Consider the following 13569-nt stretch of genomic DNA (forward strand, 5'->3'; position numbering starts at 1 on the left):
TATCCATAGCCCACGCCTCGCAACCATACAACATTGGATTATCATGAAACTATATAAACATTTTCAGAAAGCAAGTGCACCAAAGTACTACATAAATGAGAGAAGAAATGTCAACATAATACTGTTTTTAGCACTTACCACTGTATTAACAATATGCTAGCACCATAAATTTTTTATTTCTCCCTGGTTAAGATGAGGCCTGTTTGTTTTTTATAATTCTTTGTGATGTTCTTCCATTTCATGAGAGAAATAGTTCTTTACATTATTTCACTACTGAAGATGCACATGTGTTTGGAAGACCAATTTGGTGAAAGCACTAGGATAAAGTATTTTTCTTTGGTTATGAATCTTTTTCTTTTTTTGTTACAAATCTTTTTCTTTTTTTTTCATATACATTGTTCCACTAACTCACTCAACAAAACTTGGGCACTGTGAATGGCTTACACTGTGTTATTCTGGTCAATTTCAAGATACTTTGTGGCTTTGTTAGACTGCCACCTTGAAATACATTGTTTTCATCAATTGGCTGAGAAAAAGGATTCCTGATTGATTCACTTTTCATCTGGTTGGTGCAGATGCAGTAATCATTGATCCTATAACAGTGAGCAACTACTCAAGCATCAGACCCATGCTCAAGTTCATCCAGTATTCCAACTTTTTCCTCATGACAGGTTCACTCGCAGCAGGGGTATTTGCTTAGGCATAGTGATGACTGGTGCATGTGGTCACAACTGTAGAATTATACAAGTGGAAAATGATATGTCCTTACACAGTGAATGCTTGCAGAGAACTGCTGCAGAGGTAAGCAAGGCAAAAGCAACATTAACACTGCACAATCAGCTGGGCTTGTGTTGTATCATGATGGCTCATGTTATAACAGGAAGAGGAGTAATTCAAGAGTTCATGTCATATCAAATTTGTTGCATGGTCATATAATATCCTAACGCATTTTCATAATTAGCTGAATAATTGACACCAGATATAGAGCTGGATATTCCCTAAGCAACCAAAAGGTTACACATGGACTTCCATGCTTATGAAGAGCTTCTTGTTTTTTCAGATGCACACTAGGTTGATTTGTCACACAAGACCATATCTCCATTCACACCACCTCCATACCCAAAATGCTTCCATTGTGGCTAATTACTATTCATTCCTCGATCATCTTCATCTGAAATATTCCTAACCTTAAACAATTCTCTCCCTACACCTTTCCACCATGTACCTTTTACTGTACTATTATATGTTACCTATAACAGCATCTGCCATCTACATGGCGGTAACCTTCGAAAAGACTTTTATCCCCACATCATATTTATTACATCTATCCTCATTTCAACTATACTAAACCAGTTATCCATCTAATTTTCTTTTTCTAACTTGACCTATACAAATTGAATTTCAAATCCTTACACCAGAGCAGGAGGAAGTACTTCATTAAAGCTCCTTGAACATTCTACTGCAGAATTTTCAACCATTCACCAGAGCTTTCAGAGGACCTCCAATTTTCTCCGTTGCAAGAAAATCTTTAAATATGTGGACCAATTAATAAAACTACAATTTAGAGACTCTAAGGACACACTGTTGTACTTCATATACAAGTTGCCTGATCTACATTTATACATTATAATTATTCTTGACCCATATTAAGCTAGACAACTAATGTACATATCAAAATTTGTCTTCCAATGATATTAAATAGCTTTGTGGTTTTATGCAAGACCAGCTATCATGTGCTCTTTGTTTTGATTCAAGTATGTGACAAATCATCTGCAATACTGTGAATGTAACAAATCAAAAATATAAATGAATTAATATGTAAATTTTACATCCCCAATTCCCCTAAATCAGGAAAAAAGCATTTAACATTGCCACATTATGGCACAGTACCAGAGCCAAATGTATGTTGACTCCTAATTATGTCCTTGTCCAATGAATGTAATGAGACATTTGGACATTCTACAAAGTGTGACATCATACTGACTGAATTATGACTGGTAACAAAAATGGAAACAATATCTAAATGACTACGGTTTGCCACCGGTTAATGAAAAACTCCATTACTAAATCACTTGGCATTTTTATTATGTAAAGCATATTTCACTGTATCTTTATCAAACATTATAATGAAAAAAAAAATGGTTAAGTAATACACCAACCTTTTAAGATACCTTGCATTATGTTAGGCAAAGCATACATGAGTACATATTAGTAATTTTACCACACAATATTCAAAAAATACGTAATACACCAACTTTAAAACCTCCAACCACATAATAAGTATCTAAATACCTTCTTACCATTTGCCAGTAAAATGCTTTGTGCTCTAAAACTTTATGATAACCTATATTTAAATAACAAGTCACTGAACATACTACACATTTTGGATTACAATTTTGAAATTTATTTTGCTACAATAGTTTAAAATTATCCAGTGAATTGCTATACATTCTTTTTAACTTCAAGTATATAAATAATATATATATATGGTTTCGGGCATTATTGCATGACAGCTAGAGACTGAGCATGAACGAATGGGGCCTTTGTTGTCTTTTCCTAGCGCTACCTCGCACACATGAGGGGGGAGGGGGATGGTATTCCATGTGTGGCGAGGTGGCGATGGGAATGAATAAAGGCAGACAGTGTGAACTGTGTGCATGGGTATATATGTATGTGTCTGTGTGTATATATATGTGTACATTGAGATGTATAGGTATGTATATTTGCGTGTGTGGACGTGTATGTATATACATGTGTATGGGGGTGGGTTGGGCCATTTCTTTTGTCTGTTTCCTTGCGCTACCTCGCAAACGTGGGAGATGCGACAAAGCAAAATAAAATAAATAAAAAAATGAAGAATGTATGTGAAAAATACTTAGAAAAGCAAATGGATTTGTATGTAGCATTTATGGATCTGGAGAAGGCATATGATAAGAGTTGATAGAGATGCTCTGTGGAAGGTATTAAGAATATATGGTGTGGGTGGCAAGTTGTTAGAAGTAGTGAAAAGTTTTTATCGAGGATGTAAGGCATGTGTACGTGTAGGAAGAGAGGAAAGTGATTGGTTCTCAGTGAATGTAGGTTTGCAGCAGGGGTGTGTGATGTCTCCATGGTTGTTTAATTTGTTTATGGATGGGGTTGTTAGGGAGGTGAATGCAAGAGTTTTGGAAAGAGGGGCAAGAATGAAGTCTGTTGTGGATGAGAGAGCTTGGGAAGCGAGTCAGTTGTTGTTCGCTGATGATACAGCGCTGGTGGCTGATTCATGTGAGAAACTGCAGAAGCTGGTGACTGAGTTTGGTAAAGTGTGTGAAAGAAGAAAGTTAAGAGTAAATGTGAATAAGAGCAAGGTTATTAGGTACAGTAGGGTTGAGGGTCAAGTCAATTGGGAGGTAAGTTTGAATGGAGAAAAACTGGAGGAAGTAAAGTGTTTTAGATATCTGGGAGTGGATCTGGCAGCAGATGGAACCATGGAAGCGGAAGTGAACCATAGGGTGGGGGAGGGGGCGAAAATCCTGGGAGCCTTGAAGAATGTGTGGAAGTCGAGAACATTATCTCGGAAAGCAAAAATGGGTATGTTTGAAGGAATAGTGGTTCCAACAATGTTGTATGGTTGTGAGGCGTGGGCTATGGATAGAGTTGTGCGCAGGAGGGTGGATGTGCTGGAAATGAGATGTTTGAGGACAATGTGTGGTGTGAGGTGGTTTGATCGAGTAAGTAATGTAAGGGTAAGAGAGATGTGTGGAAATAAAAAAAGCGTGGTTGAGAGAGCAGAAGAGGGTGTTTTGAAATGGTTTGGGCACATGGAGAGAATGAGTGAGGAAAGATTGACCAAGAGGATATATGTGTCGGAGGTAGCGCAAGAAAACAGACGGAAGAATGGCCCAACCCACCCACATACACATGTATAAACATACAAGTCCACACACAGCACATATATCTATACATCTCAACGTATACATACATATATATATATATATATATATATATATATATATATATATATATATATATATATATGGGAGCAGGTGGCTGGAAATCCTCCCCTCTCACTTTTTTTTTAATTTTCCAAAAGAGGAACAGAGAAGGGGGCCAGGTGAGGATATTCCCTCAAAGGCCCAGTCCTCTGTTCTCAACGCTACCTTGCTAATGCGGGAAATGGCGAATAGTATGAAACATGAAATATATATATATATATATATATATATATATAAGTATAAGTATATATATATATAAGTATAAGTTTGTTGAGTATTCCTGGTAAATTATATGGGAGGGTATTGATTGAGAGGGTGAAGGCATGTACAGAGCATCAGATTGGGGAAGAGCAGTGTGGTTTCAGAAGTGGTAGAGGATGTGTGGATCAGGTGTTTGCTTTGAAGAATGTATGTGAGAAATACTTAGAAAAGCAAATGGATTTGTATGTAGCATTTATGGATCTGGAGAAGGCATATGATAGAGTTGATAGAGATGCTCTGTGGAAGGTATTAAGAATATATGGTGTGGGAGGAAAGTTGTTAGAAGCAGTGAAAAGTTTTTATCGAAGATGTAAGGCATGTGTACGTGTAGGAAGAGAGGAAAGTGATTGGTTCTCAGTGAATGTAGGTGCGGCAGGGGTGTGTGATGTCTCCATGGTTGTTTAATTTGTGTATGGATGGGGTTGTTAGGGAGGTAAATGCAAGAGTTTTGGAAAGAGGGGCAAGTATGAAGTCTGTTGGGGATGAGAGAGCTTGGGAAGTGAGTCAGTTGTTGTACGCTGATGATACAGCGCTGGTGGCTGATTCATGTGAGAAACTGCAAAAGCTGGTGACTGAGTTTGGTAAAGTGTGTGGAAGAAGAAAGTTAAGAGTAAATGTGAATAAGAGCAAGGTTATTAGGTACAGTAGGGTTGAGGGTCAAGTCAATTGGGAGGTGAGTTTGAATGGAGAAAAACTGGAGGAAGTGAAGTGTTTTAGATATCTGGGAGTGGATCTGGCAGCGGATGGAACCATGGAAGCAGAAGTGGATCATAGGGTGGGGGAGGGGGCGAAAATTCTGGGGGCCTTGAAGAATGTGTGGAAGTCGAGAACATTATCTCGGAAAGCAAAAATGGGTATGTTTGAAGGAATAGTGGTTCCAACAATGTTGTATGGTTGCGAGGCGTGGGCTATGGATAGAGTTGTGCGCAGGAGGATGGATGTGCTGGAAATGAGATGTTTGAGGACAATGTGTGGTGTGAGGTGGTTTGATCGAGTGAGTAACGTAAGGGTAAGAGAGATGTGTGGAAATAAAAAGAGCGTGGTTGAGAGAGCAGAAGAGGGTGTTTTGAAGTGGTTTGGGCACATGGAGAGGATGAGTGAGGAAAGATTGACCAAGAGGATATATGTGTCGGAGGTGGAGGGAGCAAGAAGAAGAGGGAGACCAAATTGGAGGTGGAAAGATGGAGTGAAAAAGATTTTGTGTGATCGGGGCCTGAACATGCAGGAGGGTGAAAGGAGGGCAAGGAATAGAGTGAATTGGAGCGATGTGGTATACCGGGGTTGACGTGCTGTCAGTGGATTGAATCAAGGCATGTGAAGCGTCTGGGGTAAACCATGGAAAGCTGTGTAGGTATGTATATTTGCGTGTGTGGACGTGTGTATATACATGTGTATGGGGGGAGGTTGGGCCATTTCTTTCGTCTGTTTCCTTGCGCTACCTCGCAAACGCGGGAGACAGTGACAAAGTATAAGAAAAAAAAAAAAAAAAAAAAAAAATATATATATATATATATATATATATATATATATATATATATATATATATATATATACACATATATGAAGTATGAAGTCTGTTGGGGATGAGAGAGCTTGGGAAGTGAGTCAGCCGCTGCTCACCGATGACACAGCGCCGGTGGCCGATTCATGCGAGAAACCGCAGATGCTGGTGTTTCGATGTTCTGCCTGCACGATATTACACCATGATGATAACTCCTTCACATGGGAAATGGCAAGCATGTATGAAAATATGGATGTGGATAGGGAGCTGTGGTTTCAGTGCATTACAGCTGACAGCTAGAGAATGGATGTGAGCAGATGTGGCCTTTCTTTGTATGTTTCCTGGTGCTACCTCACTGTTGTAGGGAGTGGCGATGCTATTTCCAGTGGGGCAGGGTGTCACCGGGAATGGATAAAGGCGAACAAATATGAATATGTACAGGTATATATATGGGTATGCATGTGCGTACGTGTTCCCAACATGATAGATCAACTTAAGATTTTTTGGCGGTGTTACGACAGTGCAATAACGATATGCATTCAGTAGAAACCATACTTCGAATTCTGAACTTTAACCTTTACGGAAGCTTTTTGTTAGATGATTTTGTTCAACTGTAGGCTAATGTAAGTGTTCTGACAATGTATAAGGTAGGCTAAGCTATGCTATGATGTTCTATAGGTTAGATGTACAGGATTAAATGTATTTTCAACATGATTTTTTCAACTTACGATAGGTTTATCTGAACGTAACCCCATCGTAAGTGGAGGATCATGTGTGTGTATATATGTATATTAAATTATACTTAGTCGCTGTTTTGCGTGTCAGCGAGGTAGTGCCAGGAAACAGACAAACAGATGAAGAATGGCCCATCCACTTATGTACACATATATATACATACACACCCATATACATATGAACATATGCATATACATCCACAGACATACACACATATACACATGTACATATTCATAATTGCTTACCTTCATCCATTCCTGTCGCTACCCCACTCCACAAGAAATAGCATTGCCACCCCCCCGCTTCAGCGAAGAAGCATCAGGAAAACATACAAAAAAAAAAAAAAAAAAAAAAAAAAAAAAAAAAAAAAAAGGCCACATTCGTTCACACTCAGTCTCTAGCTGTCATGTGCAATGCACTGAAACCACAGTTCCCTATTTATATCCAGGCCCTGCCCCACAGACCTTTCCATAGTTTAACCCAGATGCTTCACATGCCCTGGTTCAGTCCATTGATAGCGTGTCAACACGGTACACCACATCGTTCCAATTCACTCTATTCCTTGCACGCCTCTAACCCTCCTGTATGTTAGGCCCTGATCACTCAAAATCTTTTTCACTCCTTCCTTCCACCTCCACTTTGGTCTCCCACTTCTTGTTTCCCCCATCTCTGATACATATATCCTCTTTGTCAATCTTTCCTCATTCATTCTCACCATATTTCCAAACCATTTCAACACACCCACTTCTGCTCTCTCAACCACACTCTTTTCATTTCCACACATCTCTCTTATCCTTTCATTATTTACTTGATCAAACCACTTTACACCACATATTGTCCCCAAACAGTTCATTTCCAACACATCCACTGTCCTCTGTACAACCCTCTGTATAGCCAATGCCTTGCAACCATATAACATTGTTGGAACTACTATTCCTTCAAGCATACCCATTTCTGCTTTCCAAGATAACGTTCTCTCCTTCCATAAATTCTTCATCGCTCTCAGAATCTTTGCCCCCACCCTGTGACTCACTTCCGCTTCCATGGTTCAATCTGCTGCTAAGTCCACCCCTAGATATATAAAACATTTAACTTCCTCCAGTTTTTCTCCATTCAAACTTACATCCTCATTAACTTGTCCCTCAACCCTACTGAGCCTAATATCCTTGCTCTTATTCACATTTACTCTCAACTTTCTCCTTTCATGCACTTTTGCAAACTTAGTCACCAACCTCTGCAGTTTCTCACATGAATCAGCCACTAGAGCTGTATCATCAGCAAACAAATGACCCATTTCCCAGGCTCTCTAATTCCCAACAAAGTATAAATTTGCTCCTCTCTCCAAACTCTTGCATTTACCTCCCTAACCATCCTATCCATAAACATCCTTGGAAAGGTCTGCGGGGCTTAGATGTGGATAGGGAGCTGTGGTGTTGGTGCATTACACATGAGAACAAGAGACTGAGTATGAATGAATGTAGCCTTTTCAGTCTGTTTTCCTAGTGACAGGAATGAATGAAGGCGAGCAATTATCAGTATGTACATGTGTATATATGTTTATGTCTGTATGTGTATAATATGTATGTATATGATAAGTATATGTATGTATATGTGCGTATGTTGACATTTATGTGTTTATACGTGTATATGAGTGGATGTGCCATTCTTCATCTGTTTCCTAGTGCTACCTCACTGATGCGGGAAATAGCAATTATGTATAATACTAATAATAAATTACTTTTTATTAAACTTAAATGCTGTTTCCTGTGTCAGTGAGATAGCACCAGGAAACAGACAAAGAATGGCCCATCCAGTTGTACACATAAACATCCATACCGCACACATACATGCATATACATAACATATATATATATATATATATATATATATATATATATATATATATATATGGTAAAGTGTGTGGAAGAAGAAAGTTAAGAGTAAATGTGAATAAGAGCAAGGTTATTAGGTACAGTAGGGTTGAGGGTCAAGTCAATTGGGAGGTGAGTTTGAATGGAGAAAAACTGGAGGAAGTGAAGTGTTTTAGATATCTGGGAGTGGATCTGTCAGCGGATGGAACCATGGAAGAGGAAGTGGATCATAGGGTGGGGGAGGGGGCGAAAATTTTGGGAGCCTTGAAAAATGTGTGGAAGTCGAGAACATTATCTCGGAAAGCAAAAATGGGTATGTTTGAAGGAATAGTGGTTCCAACAATGTTGTATGGTTGCGAGGCGTGGGCTATGGATAGAGTTGTGCGCAGGAGGATGGATGTGCTGGAAATGAGATGTTTGAGGACAATGTGTGGTGTGAGGTGGTTTGATCGAGTAAGTAACGTAAGGGTAAGAGAGATGTGTGGAAATAAAAAGAGCGTGGTTGAGAGAGCAGAAGAGGGTGTTTTGAAATGGTTTGGGCACATGGAGAGAATGAGTGAGGAAAGATTGACCAAGAGGATATATGTGTCGGAGGTGGAGGGAACGAGGAGAAGAGGGAGACCAAATTGGAGGTGGAAAGATGGAGTGAAAAAGATTTTGTGTGATCGGGGCCTGAACATGCAGGAGGGTGAAAGGAGGGCAAGAAATAGAGTGAATTGGAGCGATGTGGTATACAGGGGTTGACGTGCTGTCAGTGGATTGAATCAAGGCATGTGAAGCGTCTGGGGTAAACCATGGAAAGCTGTGTAGGTATGTATATTTGCGTGTGTGGACGTGTGTATGTACGTGTGTATGGGGGTTGGGCCATTTCTTTCATCTGTTTCCTTGCGCTACCTCGCAAACGCGGGAGACAGCGACAAAGTATAAAAAAAAAAAAAAAAAAAAAAAAAAATATATATATATATATATATATATATATATATATATATATATATATTTTTTTTTTTATTTATCTATTTTGCTTTGTCGCTGTTTCCCGTGTTAGCGAGGTAGCGCAAGGAAACTGACGAAAGAATGGCCCAACCCACCCACATACACATCCACACACTCAAATATACATACCTATACATCTCAACGTATACATATATATACACACACAGACATACACATATATATGCACATATACATAATTCATACTGTCTGCCTTTATTCATTCCCATCACCACCTCGCCACACATGAAATAACAACCCCCTCCCCCCCTCATGTGTGCGAGGTAGTGCTAAGAAAGGACAACAAAGGCCACATTCATTCACACTCAGTCTCTAGCTGTCATTTAATAATGCACCGAAACCACAGCTCCCTTTCCACATCCAGGACCCACAGAACTTTCCATGGTTTACCCCAGATGCTTCACATATAAACACATATATATATGTACATGTGTATATATGTATATGTATGTGTATGTATATATATGTATACGTTGAAATGTATAGTTATGTATATGTGCATGTGTGGACGTGTATGTATATACATGTGTATGTGGGTGGGTTGGGCCATTCTTACGTCTGTTTCCTTGCGCTACCTCGCTAACGCGGGAGACAGCAACAAAGTATAAATAAATATATACACATATACATATTCATGCTTGCCTTCATCCATTCCTGTCACCACAAAGGAAATAGCATCGCTACCCCCTGCTTCAGTGCCACAAAAACAGACAAAAAAAGGCCATATTCGTTCACACTCAGTCTCTAGCTGTCATGTGTAATGCACCAAACCACAGCTCCCTATCCACAACCAGGCCCTGCAGACCTTTACATGGTTTACCCCAGATGATTCACATGCCCTGGTTCAGTCCCTGAAAAACAGTGTGTCTGGAAAATTCACTTGGGAGAAAATGAATATCATACAAGAAAACTGAAATAGGGAATATAAGCATACCTATGTGACTTATTCAGAGTGATAGTGTAATTTTATTTCAAGGAAAAAAACTGTGTGCAAGTCATTTTCAAGACCAAAGTCTCTGCTTTCCAAGTTTCCTTCTCTTTTCTGCCACCTGGAGTGTCTTTGTTTGACATAACAGATATTTGGAGATAAATTGAAAATAATTAGAGGATGAAAACTCCCCTGGCTATGAATGCACTTTCCATGCAGAAACATAAGCAACTGAGAAGTGGACAGGCCAAGTGGTGAACCAGTCAGGGCCAGTCCAGAAAATTTATAATCAAACTTCTAAAGCTTTAGAAAAATAAAGAGATGCATTTATTTACTGCCAGAGAATCATATTCTCATCTAAAAAAAAAAAAAAAAAAAAAAAAAAAAAGAGGGGGGAGGGTGACAAGAGTATACACATAATTCTGGCCAATGCCTGCTTAGGGTTACACTGTGAGTGAGGAGGTGCCTTTGACAAGGCTGTATCACCATCAAATGACAAATGTTCAGAACTACCGTGGAACTTTTCTTCAAAGGAGTTCATTCTGTCTTTGCTATAGTGTAACACAAACTGGAAACAGCAAAAGCCTTTGGATATGGGGTTCTGGTGTTACAGCCCCAAGACCCCTTTGTGAAATAAGTCTTGGCATTGTACAATAATAATAACAATAATAATAATAATAATAATAATAATAATAATAATAATAATAATAATAATAAAACTAATTTCATGTGTAAATATATCACAGTTTTGAGATCAACTGTGAACAGATTTCTTCTGTTACTAAAACTACATATACTGATAAGATCACAATAAATTCAGGGACCTGGGTTCTTAAGACTATCCTTAGAGATTACAACTCCTTAGTTTGCTCTGAATCGAGAGGTCTCCTGGGCCAGTATTTTTGCTCTTGCAGCTTCGTACTTGATGCATACAATTTTTGCAATTTATCATGAGTTGGTTTCACATTGAGTAAAATCCATTCTTTGACTGTATACTCATCATATACATCTGCTAAAGCTGTTTCTGCCTCATTCATTAATTTGCTGTAATCAAATAAAAGCATTGAGAGATCCTGAAGACCCTGTTCAACATGCTGAGGACTAGCAAAATTGTGCTCTATATTATAATCTGATACCCATCCTGTCACATGTGAGTTATGCAGCATGGTATCTATGTCCCTTTTTAAGATATACAGTTTTTGTGATACTTCATAAACTGCACTACCTGGAAAGTCACACTTATTGGCATACTCCAAATACTGCAAGTCTAAGTTGAGGAAGGAGTTACATTTGAGGGCATCTCCAACTCTAGCTAAAGCACCATGATCTGCTTTACGTTCAGAGATATACAGCAGATTCACTGCTAGTGATGGGATAGCCTGGGGTAAGAGTTCACAGAGCACAGCAAAATGATCAAATCTTTGCCATCCTGTTAGTGCAATACCTCGAAAAGGAATTGTACTTTTATACATTTCAAAAATTTCCATCCACTCCTTGTGGTTACTAAGGCGATCATTAATATTTGTGATGTAACTTTCAGGATTAGCAGCACCTTTAAAAGCACTAGCAATCCATATACCACTAAACACTGAAGAGTACTTTTCCCATATGTCTGATCGCAGATCGACCATTATGCCACTACTGTACTTCCATATCATGATTTCCAAGAGCTGTCCAACTTGAGAGTCTTGAATAGCCATCAGAGGAACTTTACGGAATTCATCATCCCACATTATAGGCTGTATATCATAATTTTCCTTTACATACTGTGCAACTTTCTTAACATGGTGCAGAAATAAGTCATTTTTTCCAAACTGCTGATGAAGGAGGTACTGTTGACATCTTGTGCATTCTCCAAGATTATAAACCTCATCCGAGCCAATATGTAACCAGTCAATCCCTGGATGCATCTCCACAATTTGATCAATCATCATTTTAATGAGAGGCATTGTTTTATTATTTGTTGGGCAAATCACCTGGGGATAGTTTGGTACCTCACGCAGCTCTGAAAATTCTTTAAGTTTTAATACATGTTCCATATGACCAAAAGTCTGAATAAGAGGAATAACTTCGAGACCATTTTTCTCAGCAACTTCCATAATGTCTGCAATATCACCTTTAGCATAAGCATTATGTGCTGAAAGAAATTCCAACTTACCCCAATATGGAAACATGTCTTCATACTCCAAAAGTAATCCAGTGGCACCAAATGAGCGTAGAAGTGGAAACAATTTTTTCAGGTATTCAATCTTTGGTGGTGCACCTTTTAAATCTAAGTGAACTATTTTATGTTTTAGCTGACTTTCCATCACAACATTTTTCCGTATGGCAATTTCTTTTTCTTCTAAATCTCGAACTCTTCCTAATCCATCCAAGAGACTTGGTTTCTTATGTAAAATAACTCCCATGGGGTCATGATCCATTTTACGCTTGAGTTCTTTATGGGCTGTCATTTTCTGAATGTTAGCCATGATCCTACTTTCATACTCCTTTTGTTTCTTTAAATGCTCTGGGCTTTGAGTCAGAAGATCAGATGATTCATCACGCACCACCTTTGACAGCACTTGTTCTGTGTGAGGCTCTGACTCTAAATTCTTTGGTTCATCAAAGGGACCTGATAACTTGTATAGCATGAGCACCACCACCAGAGTACAACCGATAACAGTTAACATTTTTGCATTTCTTCTTGGGAACATCTTGAGGGTAATCATTTGTGCTGCTACTTTGTACACGATGAATAAATTCTAGTTTTGAGAAAACAACTCTGTAATATCTACCAGCCCACAAAGAAAGTGTTAAATGACTCAAGTAATCAATAATCAAAGAACTGTTTCCATAAGAATTAATACACCATTTGATTCATGTTACAAGAAAAAGTATTTATTATGGCTTTACATTGTCCCTTATAAGGTAATATCAGTCTGCATTATAATTATATGCTGTTATCAATTACAAGTCAATCATAGTATTTTCTACCATTGAGTAACTGACAGTAAGAAAATATATACTGTATATAATGTGTACATAATGCTAAGCTACTTTCCTAGAATAAACAAATTGAGATCTAAAACTACCTGACCCCTTTTTATTCCAAAAACAAGAACTGATTTACATATCAATTCACAGAGGTCTTCGTTCTAGCCCTCATTATGGTCTTCTTCACAACTTCTTGAGATGAATGGACTGAAAATAAACACTACATTAATGGCACAATTAGTCAGTCAAAAGGAAATCTCTATCATGCCTTTTCCTTCCTAGGTAAACGTTGGTCCAACCTAAATTATAAAT

General features: G+C 38.5%; 1 protein-coding gene across 10 annotated transcripts in view; it reads right to left on the reverse strand.

Moving 5' to 3' along the window:
- Positions 1–13569, reverse strand: part of LOC139755878 (hexosaminidase D-like) — a 43439-nt gene that overhangs the window by 18172 nt on the left and 11698 nt on the right. For 6 of the 10 annotated variants that reach the window (XM_071674561.1, XM_071674563.1, XM_071674558.1 and 3 more), the window contains exon 3: positions 9315–13464. The exons of 1 other annotated variant lie outside the window; for it this stretch is intronic. In XM_071674561.1, the coding sequence (XP_071530662.1) occupies positions 11133–12992 (1860 nt within the window). In that variant the 5' untranslated portion in view covers positions 12993–13464 and the 3' untranslated portion in view covers positions 9315–11132. Of the gene's footprint in view, positions 1–58; positions 732–9314; positions 13465–13569 lie in introns of those variants that run through there. 3 more of the 10 variants (XR_011714193.1, XR_011714191.1, XR_011714190.1) reach the window with 1 other exon arrangement.

This window comes from Panulirus ornatus, chromosome 20 (genome assembly GCF_036320965.1).
Source record: "Panulirus ornatus isolate Po-2019 chromosome 20, ASM3632096v1, whole genome shotgun sequence".
NCBI classification, from domain to species: Eukaryota; Metazoa; Arthropoda; class Malacostraca; order Decapoda; family Palinuridae; genus Panulirus; species Panulirus ornatus.